This window comes from Epinephelus fuscoguttatus, linkage group LG1 (assembly GCF_011397635.1).
Source record: "Epinephelus fuscoguttatus linkage group LG1, E.fuscoguttatus.final_Chr_v1".
Classification (NCBI taxonomy): Eukaryota; Metazoa; Chordata; class Actinopteri; order Perciformes; family Serranidae; genus Epinephelus; species Epinephelus fuscoguttatus.
In genome coordinates, this window is record NC_064752.1 from 36,397,821 (window position 1) to 36,416,090 (window position 18,270).

The following is an 18,270-nucleotide window of genomic DNA, read 5'->3' on the forward strand; positions in this document are numbered from 1 at the left end:
AGCCACAGCAGGCCTAAATACATGACCACCATTGTGAGTCCGTAGAGTCTCCTACAGTTGAGAGCACAGGCAGACGCTGTATCTAACAGCAGCTTCGGTTGATTTCGGTTGCAGTGAGAAATAACATCACATCACAAAGGAAGTGGTCCTGTAAGTCAGAATTTGGGGCAAAACTATTATCTTTCCATCGGGCCAGTGGCGCAATGGATAACGCGTCTGACTACGGATCAGAAGATTCTAGGTTCGACTCCTGGCTGGCTCGGCTTTTAATCAGTTCACCTAAACCATGAACAATTGCAATAAAATTTGCATAACATCATCCTTCAGATTAGTCATGATGTTGCTCCAGTGTCTCGCTAAGGCTGTTTGCATCATGTACAATACAGTAATATAGACTGGAGCTATCCTAGGCATGTGACTCCTCTCATCCTAGCAGGCAGTCTGTAATGTTCCAAACAGCATAGGAGAAACACTGCTTTGTAACATGCAACTGCTTTATTCAGTGTTATTACCAGTTAATCACTGTGTCCATTGTTTGAGAGAGGATGAGACCTCTGCACACAATTTGGCTCCCTAACACTGAAGCTTCAGTTGGTTGCAAAGGTGCCAGTAGCACTAAATCCCTCTATATCCTACATGGAGGACGTTTAACTGTATTACAGACAAATGGCAACCAAATGTTGCACATTCTCATTTGAATTAGAAATATTAGACACACACTCCATTTCAGAGAACAAACTGTGCTTGAGTTTTGTTGGGCAAGCATGACAAAGCTGCATGTTATATCATTTCTTACTAACACCAATGCTACTCAATTCCTTTGCAGGTAGCTTTGCAGGAAAGAGAAGCCCAGTGAAATGGCCTGATATCATGTGTGTGAGTCCAGGGGACCCAAGCACATCAGCTACAAGTGTGGGGAGCAGAGCAACCATTACTAGTTGCTGAGTTCATGAATACTTAACCAAATTAGGTAATAACCTCTTGCATCTGTGGTATTTTCTGTGTATATATATATATATATATATGTATATATATATATATATATATATATATATATATATATACATATATTTTACTCTTATATTACACTAGCCTATTTTACACAACAAATAATACTTAGAATAATTTAGGTATTCCAATAGGCCCATAAGAAAACAGGAGAAGAATGTGATGGAGAAAGAAATCTGTACTCTGAAGACCACCAATGTGAGTCTCCTACAGCTGAGAGCAAAGGCAGACACCGCATCACAAGGGAAGGGTTCCTGCGAGTCAGTACTCGGGGTATCAATTCTTCTTACATCATCGGGCCAGTGGCGCAATGGATAACGCGTCTGACTACGGATCAGAAGATTCTAGGTTCGACTCCTGGCTGGCTCGGCTTTTAATCAGTAGATGTACAACTTGGATAAACACAAGCAGTTAAAAATCGTACCACAACATGCAGTTAAAGTCGATGCCGTATAAAGTAGCATACATCGGCCTTGTCATATTTATGAAGTGGCTATTTTCTATAAAAGAATTTTTCAGGGTGCTATAGGCTATGTAACTTGAAATGACAGAAGTAGGACTATAATAAATAAATAAATAAATAAATACAGGAATTCAGAAACAAATAAAAAAGAATAAAGAAATGCATAAATAGATAATTGCAAGACAAAGAAATAAACAAATGTAGCTGTACAAAAATGTAAAAATATGCAAAAAAAATTTAAATGTTAGGTCCTGTTTAACAACTTCTCAATTATTTATTATTTTATTTATGCAAATGTTTATGATTTATTATTAGTTATTTGTACATTTATACTTTAATCATTTTTTGTCTTGGGTGAGTCATAATGTGATTGCAGTATTTTTTAAGAGACAAGACTAAAGCCTGTCTCCAATTTGTAGGCCGTCATCCTGACAGTCATTACTCAAGGCATACTCTACCTCAGATCTCCGCAGGGCCAGTGGCGCAATGGATAACGCGTCTGACTACGGATCAGAAGATTCTAGGTTCGACTCCTGGCTGGCTCGTTGCTCTTTTCTTACATTGTTGCAGAGCATCCAGGACACTCTACTGATCATGTAACACATTAACATCCAGTTAAAATAAAATACGGAAAAAATGTTACACGTAAACAGGGCTCTGTCAAAAGGTCATATAAAAATGTTCTGTACTGTAGCTGGTGGCTCAGCCGGAAATCAGTCCAAGATAGGTTGAGCTCTGCAGGGTTAGGAACCAGTGATGTACACTGACATATAGACTTGTTTATCAGGACAAAATTCTCATCATGTCTTAATGCCAGGTAACAAGTGTTTTAATAAATATTTCTAGTGTGAGACATAAATACTTGATTTAGTTATATAACTTGAATCACTAAGCTGAATAGGAACTGAACTTTTATCATGAGTGTTTTTTAGCAAATGCCATGATCCAGCACAGTGCGAGTCATATGGGTGCTTGCACTGTGCTGAGTGCACTGTAAAAAATGTCTCCCATGTAGTCTGAGTACATTTAATTTACACCTGTAGATGGCAGCATGGTCAAGAAACAAGGCCTCCATGACTTGAGTGTCACGGTGCAGTTGGTCTCAATGGGCTCTGTGCACAGAGCCTATTATTATTGTAAAATAGCCTACATTGCTGCCAGTCCTTTTTGAAATAATTTCTGCTTCTCTTAATTGATCTATCACATAGAATGCATGATTTGCAGGACATTTAATACAAGTACTGCGTAGAGATTTCACCTGAGGGTCGTCTGATTTGAAAATTATTTCACTGTTTAAAGCTCTGTTACCTTAAGTCTGGATGCCCTATCAGTGAGTAAAAGTGAATCTGAGGTCATCATTCTACTCACCACAGCAAATACAAAGTCTCTATATTATAAACTGACCTTCAAAATTTTAAAAATTCTTCAGAGGCCAAAATCTATTCTTAGGACTTTGCACTCCTCATACACAAACCATCACACAAACACTTGTCTTATTTCTCACAAGGCCTTCAAAACACAGTACAGATAGTTATAATATGTTCAACACACACTCACACATTTGTTCCCTCCCCACTGCTCAGTACAAATCCATCCTATGCCTGAATGAAGCTGGAAGGGCGGTGGGCGTGGGGACTTCTCTGGTGACAGTCACAAAGTGCCAGGAGCTGCAAGGGGGCTCAACACTCAAGTGTGTGAGAGATGAAGAGTCTGCATGACGACATGGCTGCAACACTGCTGACTGTGATGCTCATGATCCCCTACGTCTGCCAGGGAGGTGAGATGTTTTAATGATGCAGCATGACTGATAGTTCAAGAAAGAAAATGATCTCTTGGTTATTATCTGGGAAATTAATGCATGTGTGTCACCTGTTTATGAGACAGCACTGCTGAGAAAATCAACAGCAATGGATTTCCTTCAAAAGATAAGAGAGAAGCGTGAGTCTGAGTGTTTTCCTGGAGGCTGCAGCACAGAGTCTGGAGAGGAGATGGAAGCAGAAGATGTAGGATATGTAAGTTCTCTGTCATTTTTTCTGTCTATCACATTTGATGCCAATAGAGGATTAAATATAACAATAATGTACCTGAAAATACATCAAGTTAGTCTTAGTATGCTGTTATTTGGAGAAACACATGTTGACAAATTATTTTGTAAAGGGACAGTTCACCCCAAAATCAAAAAAATAAATATTTTCCCTCTTACCTGTAGTGCTATTTATCAGTCTGGATTGTTTTAGTGTGAGTTGCTGAGTGTTGGAGATATCGGCCATAGAGATGTCTGCCTTCTCTCTAATATAATGGAAGTAGATGGCACTCGCCCTGTGGTGCTCCATGATAAAAAACAAATAAATAAATAAATAAAATTGAAAAACTCAACAGCAATGTCTCTCTCTCAAAGTCATGACCCAGTTACTCATGATAATCCACAGACCTTGTTGTGAACAGTTTCATGTAGGAACTATTTTCTTTCTACCAAACTACACCCACCAACTGTATCACTGTGCAGAAGGAAGTGTGCATCTACTGCTAGCTTAACTGGCACCACTGACCTTGCTAACGTTACAGCTGAGCTGAGGAGGATGCCATTAATGTTTACATCTCATGCTGTCACAAGCATGAGCCGAGCCTCTCATCTATGAGTAGATGCACTCTTCCTTTTGTGCAATGATACAGTTGGCAGATGTAGCTCGGTAGAAAGAAAATAGTTCATACATGAAACCGCTCACAGCAGGGTCTCTGGATTATCTTGAATAACTGGGTCATGATTTCTGGTAAGAGACATTGCTGTTGAGTTTTTAAAATGTATTTTTTTTGCTTTTTTTTTTGCTTTCAGCACAAGCTGAGTGCCCTCCAATTCCATTATATTGGAGAGAAGGCAGACATCTCTACAGCTGATATCTCCAACATTCAGTAACTCACACCAAAACAGTCTAGACTGATAAATAGCTCAACTGGTGAGAGGAGAAATATGTGTTGTTGATTTTGGGGTGGACTGTTCCTTTAATAGTGTAACTCATTACTTTCTTTTCTGTCTATTAATTTACTATCTCTCCATGTTCCACTTTAAACTAAATCAGGTCAAGCTTTTGACTAAAACGAAGTAACAAAAAAACATCAAAATGAATTCAGACTAAAAATCTGCATGCAGAATTACTCTCTACGGGTTCTCGTTTTTCAAAATAAGCATAGAAGTCAGTAACTAAAGACGATGTCAACAGGAAGATCTCACTTTAAAATGGGCCATCACTCTGTTTGGGTAGCTGGGTCTCTGCACAGAGGGAGCTTCTATCCACATGGAGCACATGAATAAAGATCATGTCCAGAGAACCTGGACCTCAAGGGTTGAGAAGCACTCCTCTGTTCAACAGGGATAAGGTGTAACCTAATCAAGCAAGGCACTGAGGCTTTATCCATCACTGTGTTCCTACATACCAGCCTTGAAATGAAAAGATGGAGTGAGGGCAGGCCATTAACATTGACTTTGTTACTTAGTGCACCTGCTGCAAATATCAGGTGACCAGCATGAAAGCCAGCAGAGAGGCGGAATGTGATCGACTAGGATTTCTGTCGAGTTGTAAAACATTTAGATACATGTTGTTTACTTGTTTCACAAAGTCCTCATGCTATAAATTATGTTTGTTCCTAGGAGGGACCTCATGGATACTATTGGCAATCACTGCCTTGTGTGTTATGTACTACGTGTGGAATAATTACAATTTTAATTACAACTAAATTAAAACTTATTTACAGGAGGAGAGTTCCAGTGTGCTGTTTAATGGAGGTGCCACTCAAAAAGAAATAAACTATGTAAGTTGTAAAGGTTTAGTGTTGAATCTCAACTTCATTTTGTCTTCATGAAGTTCTTCATTATATAACATTGCACAAGGTGTTTATGTATAAAGCCTAGAAACTCTTTTGTCTTATAGCAGAGGCCTGGAGGGGAAGCTGTGGTGGATGAAGGATCTGGGATGTAACCAAGAGGGAGAGCGCAAGACGAATATGTTGTTGTTGGAACAAGGGAAGCTTGGCTTTCTCAAACGCATCCTGGTATCAAGGTCAATTTAGGTTGATTGTATATCAGTAAAAAACATTACAACTAGAAATACATGAAAAATCTAATCACTAATGTGAATCTTTGAACAAAGGATTTATACAATTAAGATGATTTGTTTTACAGATTAACTTGCATGTATAATTTATTTTTGTTTAAGTTAACATATTAAGAAAGGTAATGACAAACATTTCTTATTTGTTACCTCCAGTTATTGTTGTAAGTGTAGCAGCCTACTTGATACTGTTAATTGTTACAGCTCAGTAACTTGGAAACAAAAGACAGAATAAAGTAGGTGTCCAGTATGTTAGAAGATAGAATTGAGAATATCTTGTAAACACTGTATCATTTATTAAGATTTTTAAAAGTACGGCAATATTAATATCAATCAATATCAATTTTGTAGTATTTTACAAGTGACATATAAAAATATATTTTACCTAAGCTTATGTGCATGTCGTATGTCGTACGTCGTAAGTGCAATGTAACTATTCTCAACTGGAATCTCCATATGAACATTTTAATAAATGTATATTGTATGTATGTTTACGAATTATATCTCATTTTGTGGTAAATGGTAGATATGGATGGGTTTAACAAAAGGACTGGAACATTAATGATCTCAGTAAGATATTGGGCCACTTTGAGCCACCAGAACAGCTTCAATGGTTTTAGTTTATCCATGTCTCTGAACTCTAGTAAAGGAGCCCTCCAAATCCTCCAAAAGAAATAAAAAAATTTGTCACTGAGTAAGGATGAATTTCAAAGTGCCCTGAAGTAGTAATCCACAGCTGATGACAGGCTACTGCATCTGTACTGTTGCATTCAAGAGCTCCAAAACACAACTCATGAGCTATTTTAATTATTTATTTATTTATTGTTTTTTATTTTGTACTGTGATGACTTGTAAATGTTGTCACTGGGTGAAATTTGTTTTTGCAGAGGGTTGAAACACACCTGCGGGTCTTGGGAAGCATCAATTTTAGTGGAAATGTCTTTAATTTCACCAAAATAAAAGTCTTCTGCTCATGTTTTTATTGGGGGCATAAAAGCACATGTTCTAAATGGGGATTGGGTCCCCTACGACCCCCCTGAAATCTACGCCTGTGCTTGTGTGTACTCCTTTCTGCAATTTTCAGCTGTGTGTATTGTCTGCATTGTCACTGTTGTTGTGTTGATATGATTTGGTGCACTCAGTCTATCTACTGGTTAAAACAATCCAGGGAATCAACACCAACCTACTGATTAATGGCTTTAGCAGGAAACACCTCACTCCCTGCCAGGAAAAATAGCACAGCTCTTGTAGCCTTTTGCACTTAATTTAGATTGGTGAACTCTGAAACAAAGCATTACATTGTCCCCTGAGTAGTTTCTATTTATAAGTCAGAGGAATGCACACAAGCAACAAAGATGATCCAACATTTTTGTTGCTTTCTCCAACTAAATCACACTTACAAACTACATCATGTCATTTTTGCCCACGTGGACTACTTCAAATAATTTGTCAGTTGTGAAAAAGGCTACGTTTCATAGGATACTCCAAACTTTAAGGAATGTACACTGCAAAGTTTTAGTTCCTATTTGTCACGTGCTGATCACGGGCTTTGATGGTCGCTTTCTCCTCGCGTATCTACTGGGCAGGTGACCAGCAGAATACATGAAGGGTGAAAACAGACAGATTTGAGGTGTTTCTCCTCTATTTTAATAACTAATATCCTACTTTGCCATATATTAAGTGCAAGTTCCCTTAAATGTTATGATCTAATGTAATGCGTTAATAATTGTAGCTATGCACAGGGGGCGACTGGCTATGGTACTGCCTCTTTAATGCTGCCTTCAAGTTCTAATCGTAGGCTCACACTTTTCCACTTCTAGTTGTAAATACGATATTTTTAATCTTTAAACAACAAAATGTACCAAAAAATGTGAGCTTGTTCCTGGAGGATATTTTACTTGAAGAATCTAGTATTGCAGCAGCATATGTGCATGATTACACAGTGTATGAGGAATAATACAAATAGAGAAATTGGCTTCACAATTTCGGGTTTTATGAATATTCATTGTACTAAAAGTTATTCTGCAGGCTATATTATCTTCCTATTTTGCCATCACATCTCTGCACATGTATAAGAAAACAGAAAATTCTCACTTACTGGTTTTATTTAGTACACGAATTATCTGTCGTTTGCATACGTATTATTTTTCCTATTTCCCATAGCACTCGAAGGCAGCATAACAACCGACGACAGTAACTGTTACGGCTTGACACTTTAGCTTTTAGCTCACAGACAAGAAACAGCGGCGGTATCGTACAAAGAAATAACCTGCCATAATGTAAGTCCATCATCTTTCTACCAAAAGTTGTTAAAAATCAAATGTTACTCGGTCTAACCTGCCTAACATACCGGCCTTCCGGGTAGTTTGGTGAAACAGGATCACAGAAAAGCAACGCCCAAAACTTTGCAACTAACGTTAGCACGCAACAAGTGCTAGGACGGTAGTTTTTCAGATTTAGCTAAGCTAACGTTAGCCAGCACAGGGTTACATTAACGATCAGAGCTTGACAGTTTTGCCCAACAGAACTATGTCAGCGTTCGCTTGCTAGAAAAGTTACACAGTTAAAGAAAAATATAGATTGCAGGCTTGTGTAACTTCCACAAGTGCGTAAACATTAATGCTGGCCAATGCTAGTTTAGCATTTTCTCTGGGTTCGAGCTTTCTGCCTTAACCACCACCACCTCCGTGTATACATACAGTTAAAAACGAGCTGAAACATTACGTAGTTTAGTTGTGGTTTTTAATAGTGCAATTGTGATTGGGAGTCATTACAATTAAAGCGAAGTACAAGTAAAGTTAGTGGTAACACGTCTAAAGCAGTACATGTATTGACGGCTAACATGCCAGTAACGTTAACGTTAGTCATTAATTGCATAGTGTTGATAAAAGGGTAATTGCAGTGGTGTGGCTAGGACTGGTTGGTGTTTTATTGTTAGCATTCATTGTTTATCACACGTTGGTCAGGTTAGAATAGAAAAACAGCGCAAGTCAAATCAAATTCCCGTTTCCTTATTTCCAATAACCTCCCCCATCCCTTCACCCGTTTCCACACAACCTCATACGTACCACCCAACACAGGAAGTCGGTCTAAATAATATGAATGTAGTTCAGAATGTACAAGGGCAAAACAATATCCTGTATGTTCCGAAGTTATTTTGCAGCCCTGATCAAATCTATCCATATTTGAATAGTACTTGTGTGGGTGATGCTATTCCATGCTTAAGTCAGCTCCAGGTTTAGAGGCCTTGTGAACAGTCTTTAAGTAATACGTCAGATTTTCAGTCAGTTGATTTTTCCAGGGTTTTTTTCAGATTTGCAACCCAGATTTTGCACGTTGAAATAGACTTTGTGGTGTTTTTATTGATTCAGTGGTGGGCGGTGTTACAGACTGGATTTTATGTTAGGATAGCACAAATCATGTCATCAAGATTGTCACTTTTCATGTTGCTTTTTTTTTTTAAGTGTTTTGACATTGCTCAGCCTTAGGTGATGCAATCAGCCAACGGTTCGCTATGATGCACAATACAGTCACACTACACATGTACATGACACAATGTCTTAGCTACCTAGTTTGCATGCATTACAGTTTCTTTTACACTTTCACACTGCAGTAGAGTAGGTACATGTTTAGCCAAATTTAAACATCTTTTTTCTGTTTGGTTTAACAAATAAGTAGAAATTGATACAGTATAGGTAATAGCAGACAGGTTTTTTTTTTCTACAAATCAGCTGCTCCTTTGCTTCAGGAAGACCTTGTTTAGTCAGTTTGGATGTCATGGCATAGAAAATGGATGTATGTGATAAGCATATAGCCATTTGAACCAGTTTCTTACATGGCATTTTCATCAACAAGTGAACAGTAAAACATCAAAGTGAAGCTAAGTCCTATCATAAAAAAATCTCATGCAATTGCCATGACTTTGGACTTTAAGTTTTAAGTCTGTGAACACATCTTATACTATGCAGTCAATAGGCTGTTTACGTGGCAGACATTGTGACATGTCAATAGGGCAGTAGGGGAAGTGCGCAGGTGTAATTATTAATATCATGAATCATTGCTGTTGTTTACACCAGGCCAATTTCAAGCTGGCTAACCTGGTATGACTTAAATGAAATGATGTCATCATCCATTTTTATGCTGCCGTGGCAGTAGGCATTATGTTTTCAAGTTGTCCATATGTCCGTCCATTTCATTCTCATGAATGTAATATCTCAAGGAGGTCTTAAGGGAGTTTCTACAAATTTGGCACAAACATCCACTTGGACTCAAAGACCAACTGACTTAGAATTTGGTGGTCAAAGGTCACTATTACCTCTCAAAAGATATTTGTGGCCATAAGAGAGGATAGAATGATGACATGTCAATATTTTATATACAAAAAAATGAAAGCTCAAATTCACTGTGACATCATAATGTTCTGCAAAAACACTTTTCTGGGCATTATTCAGTGTCTTAAGTCAGGAACAGAAGGGGAGATATTTGATTGAATACTGAATTGGTGACACTAATCTTGGGTGCCCACCTTCAAACTGTGGTATTTGTAGATCTTCTGTGCTGTCGGGTTGATGATGTGTGTGAAGCATACATATTTTAGAATATGTACCTTAATTGCAGCAAGATCCAGAGCCTATTTGAAGCATTTTCTTCACTTCACTTTATGGGTTCGCAGAGGCATACAACCAAGAGGCTAGTGACTGCGCTTTTGCTTTTTATAGTATGACAAGTCTGAATATCTGCTGTGTAAAAGGTCAATAGAAGACATGGTCACTCATAAAGAGCAGAAATTCTACCAAAAAATTCTTCGACATTTGATAAAAACACAAGTGGCAGTGGTACATCTGTATGGTGACGGGCAGGCAGCAGGAATTACTAACTGACTGAGAACCTCAGCTCATCAAAAGTATTTTTTCCCCTGTGTTTTTTCTAAGTCTTTGATGATAGTAAACTAAATGTCTTTAGGTTTTGGACTGTTGGTCAAACAAATCAGGATTTCTGTGCCTACAGCCCCACACCTACACCTACACCTTTTACCTGCAGCTCTAGTCCAACCTGTGTCACCAAACCTGTAAACATGAACTTGTTTTGCCTTTCTGGGTTCTTGAAGGCATCTAACGGGGGAGCATACTCATTTAATTTAGCCCACCTATTCACCATTGTTAGGTTTGGTGTTTATCTTCCTTTTGGAAGGAGTTACGTCATGGATTGTTTCTCTTCAGGAAATGTAGTAGGTTAGACTTGGCAGCCTGCATCAGCATAGTTTCCACAGAGTTGACTGCAATATGTTCCTGTGTTGTTTTAACCTAGACAGCTGGAATGTACATGAGCTGTTTTATCTCACTCTTACACCAATGCTATATTTAAAGGGGGCATCAGCTGCACTCTGAAATGCTGACAGATGTTTATGCACTCTTCCTGGCTCTGATGGTTACACTAGACCTTCTTACACAGAGATCACACTTTTAGGCTGCTACAAAACCTTAACAAAATCTTCTTTATGCACCTGTGGCATTTTTACACAGCACCAAATGATGACGGCATCATTCCGCTCGAGTATATGATTATAGACTGCATCCTGGCATCGTGGAATCAAAACAGACATGTTGGGTGTTACCTGTAGCACAACAGCGTCTGCCTCTAGTGTGTTGTGAAACATTTGTGTTGACAGCAGTGCTTTATAAACAATAACAATGGCAAAACATGGCAATGTTAATTATTTACCCTCTCTGTTATATGGCGGCTGATCTTATCCTCTGCTGTGGACAGTTACAGCCGCTGTTCTTCTTTGAGTTAGCTGCTAACTGTTAACAGCTACTTTTTAAATCTCCTGCAGTGGGTCGCACGCATAACAGAATGTCAGTCTGTTCTGCCCGTGGTCCTGTCCTGCTGCTTATCCTGTTTTATACAGACACTATTTCAGCACGGTTACTACCTCAAATGGTGGCTTAAAGGCAAGACCACTCTGTCCCCCTATTCTGTGATTGTACCTTATATAAAGCACAGTGATGCGGCATAACGGCACGATATTCCCACCTTGAACAGGCAGTGCAAAAGGGTACTCTCTCAGCCACTCTGCTCTTTGACAACTAACAGCTGGGTTGCAGGATCAACCGGCTGTTAGACAAATAGGTTTGTTTTGTCATGCAGCAGTGTACATGAGGATTGTTCACATATTGATACTAAGCTAAAGCACTGATGTTATGCTCTCTGTAGCACAAGTAAGGCTTGGTTGGGTTGGTAAATTCACTGGGATTTTAAAAGAGGTGGAGGAAAGTTGGCTAGAATATACACATCCTGTGTTACTGCTGCACTCTGCTTCCTCATAAGCAGTTATCGGTGTTTTCCAAAAGTAAGACGAGCCCTTTTTCTTTAATACCACATGAGGGTTTGAGCATGTCAGCGGTGTCCTGGTCAGGAAGTCATTGCAGGTGTGGATGATCTGGTTTGTCACCCTCCTGTGAGAGTTGGTGTGCAGCAGATGTAATCTGCAGTTAAATGTTAATGGATCAATTTGTACTTCTCACTACCAGGTCCTTTGGCCCTTTTTAGCTTGTACTTTTGTTTCATACCTTGATTTAATATGAATCTGATATTTTACTTTGATGTCCCTGTCTTTATCCAAAAGGCATACAAAGCTGGTACCTGCAATTTCCTTTATAGCTTTGTTTGCCTCAGAGGATGATAAGAGATGTTTTGAACATAATAAATGTTTTGTGGGTTTTATTTTTATATTGTAGTATGTATGGGTGTGCCTGCTTGCTGTGTGCAATGACTGCTTTGCATGTAAAGGTAGAGGAGAGATTCATCTACAGCTGTCTTGGTTGTCTTTTAATGTTGGCTGAGTCTGAGCACATGGTGTAAACTGCCACACTGGTCTCTTGTACTGAGTCATGATAAATCCTGCATAATAATCCCTACAGTTTGCTGTAAAGGCCTTCAACCCATCCCCCCACTTTCACTCATCTTTTATCTTTCTTAGGAAACGTGTGGTCATCGCAGAGCAATGCTGCCTCAAGTCAGAGGGGGGCAGTGGCTAGCCACTGTAGAAAGGGCTGCAGGGACAAGGATGCATAGCACATCTGAAAACCATAAATAAATAGTTAAAGTAAACAGATCATTTCCTTGTTCCTGTTTCCATGGTTTATATTTGTGTCCATGTTTAGAAACAATCTCCTCAAGTTGTTGAAAGATAATGAAACGGCAAGCTTCAGATGATATAAAAACAAAAATTCAGAGGCATGCTTGTAGTTTGAGATGGGCTGGATGCATGTCATGTCAATATTGCACAGTTGTTGTTTTTTTCAAATGTATTTCTCCTGTAGTCTTGCTTTACAAATTAATCTCCCTTCTCATATTATCCACCCTCAGTGATTTTTTTTTTCTGTATCACACTCCAGCCACCAGACAGACATGATGAATCACTAAAGCAAGTTAAAACACACCAATTTGCTTAATGTTTGCAGTTATTGGCAGAGGGACAACATAGAGCATGAGTGCAATATCAATATTCACATTAAAGACATGGCTAGAATGGCTCACCTCTTCCCCTTCCCAAACTTTAACAGACAATGCCCAGCAGGAATAGGTCATGTCAGTTATATGCCCACTTGATGTAAGTCTACAATATCAGTGACAGAGTTTAATCATATCATATTCAACTTGTTATGTAATTGCCTGGCCCTCCTCCTTGTGCTGTGTAGCAAACATTTACCCGCATCCCAGCGGGTTACATATTAGACTGTATTGTGAACTGCAATGTTTGTTTTTTTTCCAGATTAACTTTTAGGCATAGGACTGCAATCACCAGCTCATTCATTTACTACATTCACAATATTTCCAATGGCTTTGAACTTGATTCAGGAATTATACAGCTTCTGGATAGACCAGAGGCTAAGCGTGACAAAAACTGATTTTGGTTAGGCTGTTTGCTTCCTCTCAACACCAGCTGTTATTAGTCACATGTGTCTTAACAGTTCATGTGCAGATTCAATGAAGTAGTATGCAAAGTATTTCTTAATGAAATCTCATAGAAGGCTAATATCTGCATGTAATTGTCATCATTTCACCAGGTCAGCAGGCGGTCCGGAAGGTTCTGGCGCAGCGTCAGGCAACAGGCGCTTACAGCAGACCCAGGCCCAGGTGGATGAGGTATGATCACTGATGACTGGCCTACAAGGTCCACTTAAAGCCCCAGACTTATATTTTCCCACTACTTGATAGTGATGATAATCCCCAAAAAAATACATTTATAATCTCAGTTTATGTATGTTCTACCATTAGTACACAAATTCTTGATTTCTGTCTATAATTTTCAATGAAAGCTTTCATGTAGACCATTAAATGTTTAAATGTCAAAGCCATTCACATGTTATTTACGTCAGTCGACAAACTCAGAGGCAATTTTATCTTGTGTGCCAATCTTCTCACCTAGCCTGCTCAGGTTATTTAATTCTAGTCGTCCCCCTCCCTCTCTCCGTCGTCAGCCACTCTATCACTTCCTTCTTCCTTAATGTACGTTTGGAGCAAAGACTTACATAACCCTTGGCAGCAATGTCATGAATCACTGCCATATGTAATCAGTAGCAGTCTACCTGCACATGTCAGTTCACATGCCAGAGGAAAATTATATTCAAAACCATGTCAGTAAGGCTACCAGGAAAAAATGGCTGCTGAGTCTCACTCCTCTAAATGTTCAGTTCTTAATCTTCATTACTGTTCTCTTTCTCACTTGTGACCCTCTTGAGGTTAGCCCCTCCTACACAGAACTTTAACCGTAGCATGTCACACACAGCCTCCAATTGGCTGCCAGAGGTTTATATAATCGCTGCCTCCATGGTTATGTAAGACCTGCTACACATTTCTCTGTCTCCACCCTGCCGCTCTGTCTGAGAGGAGGGGCAGTTCTGGGGTTTGTGGATCAGTGGAACATATGGGTTATGTGTAGTCTGTGATACCACGTGTGTGCACATGCATGTCTCTCTGATTCTAGGTGAACTCTGTAGTTTAGCAGAAGCATGCATTACCTTTTTTTTTTTTTTTTTACAAAGTAAGGTGTGATCTCTCGATTGTTGTTAGAGGTTACTCAGTCAGCTCTTACAGCATTGATGCCATCATTCTGTATCTACAGTATGGTTATATTTCCAATCTGTTAATTCTAAAATAATTAATTAAAGGAGAGCATCACTTAAAAGAACAATTTCACTATGTTTGTTCCATGGTCTAGGAAAGTTCAATCAATATTAGTTAATATGAGCTACTCTATCTCTCTCAGAGCCAGAAAACAGTGACGCAAGTCTCAACATGGTGATGTCATAGGGTGTAAAGTCTGGAGCTGCTCCAGAGACAGTGAATGAAAGCCTGATTTTGTGGACCCATAGAATGTTAGGGCCTTTTTTTATGTCCAAATGAGCTCAGTTCTGAAACAGAAATATATCCATATACTCAGAACACTCCCCCCTGGTGCTTAGTGTCATCTATAATATCTTCCCCAATTCATTATCTATGGAGCACCTCTTAAATTTATACCCTTTGACATCAGTAATTTGAGTTTTAGCACTCTAGTTTTGGGATTTGGGATTTGGGAGAGAGTTTTACATTTTTACTTATATTTCTTGGACTCTCTTAGACCATAAGAATAATATGTGTGTATTTTGAAAATGTAGCTCTGCTTTATAGCAGTGTGAGGTTGATCTTTAATGAGGTTTAGTCTGGATTAGCCAAACATTCAGATCCAGGACACCAGGGGACAGTCACTTGAACAAGACTGATGTTAAACCAAGTGTTTTATTCTTGTTTGTGTGTGTGTTAATGTGTGTGTGAGTAGGTGGTGGATATTATGCGTGTAAATGTGGACAAGGTGCTGGAACGTGACCAGAAGCTGTCTGAACTGGATGACAGAGCAGACGCACTGCAGGCTGGAGCCTCCCAGTTCGAGACCAGCGCTGCGAAGCTGAAAAGGAAGTACTGGTGGAAGAACTGCAAGGTGCCTTCACACGGATTGGTCCAGAAAACACATCCATTTTCCCACTGTGCATGAGAATAACACTAACTGATCTACAATGAACACAAAAACAGACATAAAGTAGTTATATTGTAAACAAAAAGTCTAACCAGTGACTTAACAGACATCTTAATTCCAAGTAACGTGTGTGGCACTGATTCACTTTATCTTTACTCCTTACAGATGTGGGGCATCCTGATAGCTGTCATAGTGATCATCATCCTCATCATTGTTAGTGAGTATCAAGCCTGGGCTTAGAGACGCTTGTCATTCACAGTGTCGACAGTGTCTATGATTTTAAATGAGTTACTGCTCATGACACCTAATATAAAGTGTAATTATAATAATATATATCTAGACTTTTGATATCTACAAACTGCATGTGAATATATAGTATGTTTTAATTTGAGATACTGTTGTAAGTTAGTGCATTTACTGACATTGCTTGGTAAAGCTAATTCATAGAAGTCTTTCATCTAAAAAGTTCTTACCTACTTCATTCACAGTTTGGAGTTACTCCTAAAAAAAGCAACAGGACGAGGAGGGGTGGAGGACAAAATGAAGAAAAGGAGAGGAGCAACGTACATAATTAATGTCTCAAAGAAGACTTCATGTGATTACTGGCTACTGAGCTCCACACATTTTTTCTCCTTGGCAGGAGGTCTTCATTCCTTGTCCTGGATTGCCGTGTGTGTGTGTATGTGTGTGTGTGCTTGTGCATGTGCCTGAGTAAAGGATTGTCATGATATCTGTTTTACACTGCATTACTATACCATACCAGACGTCTTTAAACTTGTCCGAGAGTTCCATGCCACTTGCCAAAGAAAAGAGAAACGTTGATTATTAAAGTCAAACACAACCTATTAAGAAATCAAAGCACACACACATATACTCCAACCTCAGGACTAGAAGTGAAGAATGTTGTTGTAAACTCTCCTCAGCTTATATTTACTTTTTTTATGTTTTATTAATAGCCATTGATTTTGTGTGCCAGGCTAAGAGAAGTGCCTTTAAGGACGTGCTATTCTGTGTTTATCCAGATTGTAACAATAACCCTGCATATCACTGAAGAGACAATCTCTGAACTCGTCACCTACCGTCTGATGACAATATAGCCTTTGGGGATAACAGCCAATATTTTGGGAGATCCAGTACATCCAGTGGCGATCTGGGCCAAGACCTCCTCTCCTGCGTGCTGGTCACTGTGTACAGTTTGATTAGCAGCTCCAGACAGGTCCAGACAACATGTCTGCTGATCTCTATGAACAGATATCTGCATATGAAAGCAGATAAATTAGGAAAAAAAGCTAATGTGTCATCAGACGTTAGCCAGTGGGTTTTAAGATTGCATTTCGGCAAATGCATTCCACCTCTTTTGTTCTCCACACAGCTTACCTGTAGGCAACCAAAGCCTGCTCAAACAGGACTGGTCAATACTACTCAGACTACAAACCAGAACGCTTCTGATACCAAAATCTTGTACTGTTCCCTACAGATATCTGCATACATATGCAGATATCTGTTTGTAGAGATTATTGAAGATGCTCCTTTTTAGCATAATTACATTTGTTCTGTCAGATGCCTATATTTTGATTTTTCTCCTCATTTTTTCAAAAAAAAAAATGCTGGTCTGTCATTTTATGAATGGCTACAGTTGACCAGGTAATGGTGGGATCTGATGCCTTGTTTTATTTATGCACATTGTTCAGTGCTAAGTGAGTTCTCCATGTTAGACAGTTGATTTTGGATTAAATAAAGAACAATGTCATTGGTCACCCAACAACAAACAAGCTAACCAGTAACTCACTGTTGAACCACCAGATCATACCTGACCATGTCCATCTTCCTTTGCAGGTAGGGCTTAGTTACAGTGGAAACTATTATGAGCTTGTGTTTTGGTAAGTGGCTTTATGCTTAGATGTACAGCCTCTAGCCTAAGCTAGGCCAGAGAAACTGCCACCAAGTTTTTTTTAAAAGAAGTGCTACACTGGGTTTAGAGTGTCGAATTGTCTCAATCTGGTGCTCGTGCCAGAACATTTGCCTTTGTTTTATATATTTGAGCTCACAAAAGTAAGAAAATGTTTATACAGATGCCTTAATAGGTTTCTCCAGTAGAAAACAGCCAAAATACAGCCAGGCCTTATTGATCATATATACCAGCCAGTAAAAGAGTAGTGCCTTCTGAACTGTCCAAACAAATACTGTGCTTCTTGCTTAGTCAACTGAACGTATTAACCTGTAATAAAAATCTTTTGTTTAGTCACACTGGCATTATCCCACCTCATCAATGCAAAGTACTTCACATGTGTGATATTGTAGTTTTATAATGCTTCTAATTGTAGCTTTTTTTTTGCAATCTATTATATGTAGAACTAACCTTAGGGAGACTGTAAAGCATTTTTTGTGCAGGGGCTCGCTGCTGCTGCCAAGCAATATGAGTGTTTGAGTGTAGAGAAATGACTTGTTGGGAAATGACAGTGTTGTATACCAACACTGGATGATTGCATTCCCTGCTGTTGCCTCCATCCTATTAAAATAAATGTATTTTAATGAGATAAACAATTTGGGATTACTTTGTATATTGATTTCACTCTGCTTGGAATTTCATTTCTGCAGTTGCATTTTTCAGTAGTTTATAAGACAGAAGCAATTATTTGGCCTTTACAGTGTATGCGTGATACAAAGGTTATTAA

General features: G+C 38.9%; 1 protein-coding gene and 3 non-coding genes across 4 annotated transcripts; all 4 read left to right on the forward strand.

Annotated features, from left to right (window-relative positions):
- The first annotated feature begins 189 nt into the window (after positions 1-189).
- On the forward strand, positions 190-262 carry trnar-acg (transfer RNA arginine (anticodon ACG)). The gene has a single exon. It is a non-coding gene; the product is annotated as a tRNA-Arg (tRNA).
- A 1,042-nt stretch (positions 263-1,304) lies between these two features.
- Positions 1,305-1,377, forward strand: trnar-acg (transfer RNA arginine (anticodon ACG)). The gene has a single exon. It is a non-coding gene; the product is annotated as a tRNA-Arg (tRNA).
- A 566-nt stretch (positions 1,378-1,943) lies between these two features.
- Positions 1,944-2,016, forward strand: trnar-acg (transfer RNA arginine (anticodon ACG)). The gene has a single exon. It is a non-coding gene; the product is annotated as a tRNA-Arg (tRNA).
- Positions 2,017-7,736: 5,720 nt separating this feature from the next.
- vamp3 (vesicle-associated membrane protein 3 (cellubrevin)) lies at positions 7,737-18,139 on the forward strand. Its single transcript, XM_049579302.1, has 5 exons — positions 7,737-7,856; positions 13,647-13,725; positions 15,401-15,559; positions 15,761-15,812; positions 16,084-18,139. Coding segments are annotated over exons 1-5 (309 nt in total). The 5' UTR covers positions 7,737-7,854; the 3' UTR covers positions 16,101-18,139.
- Positions 18,140-18,270: the final 131 nt, after the last annotated feature.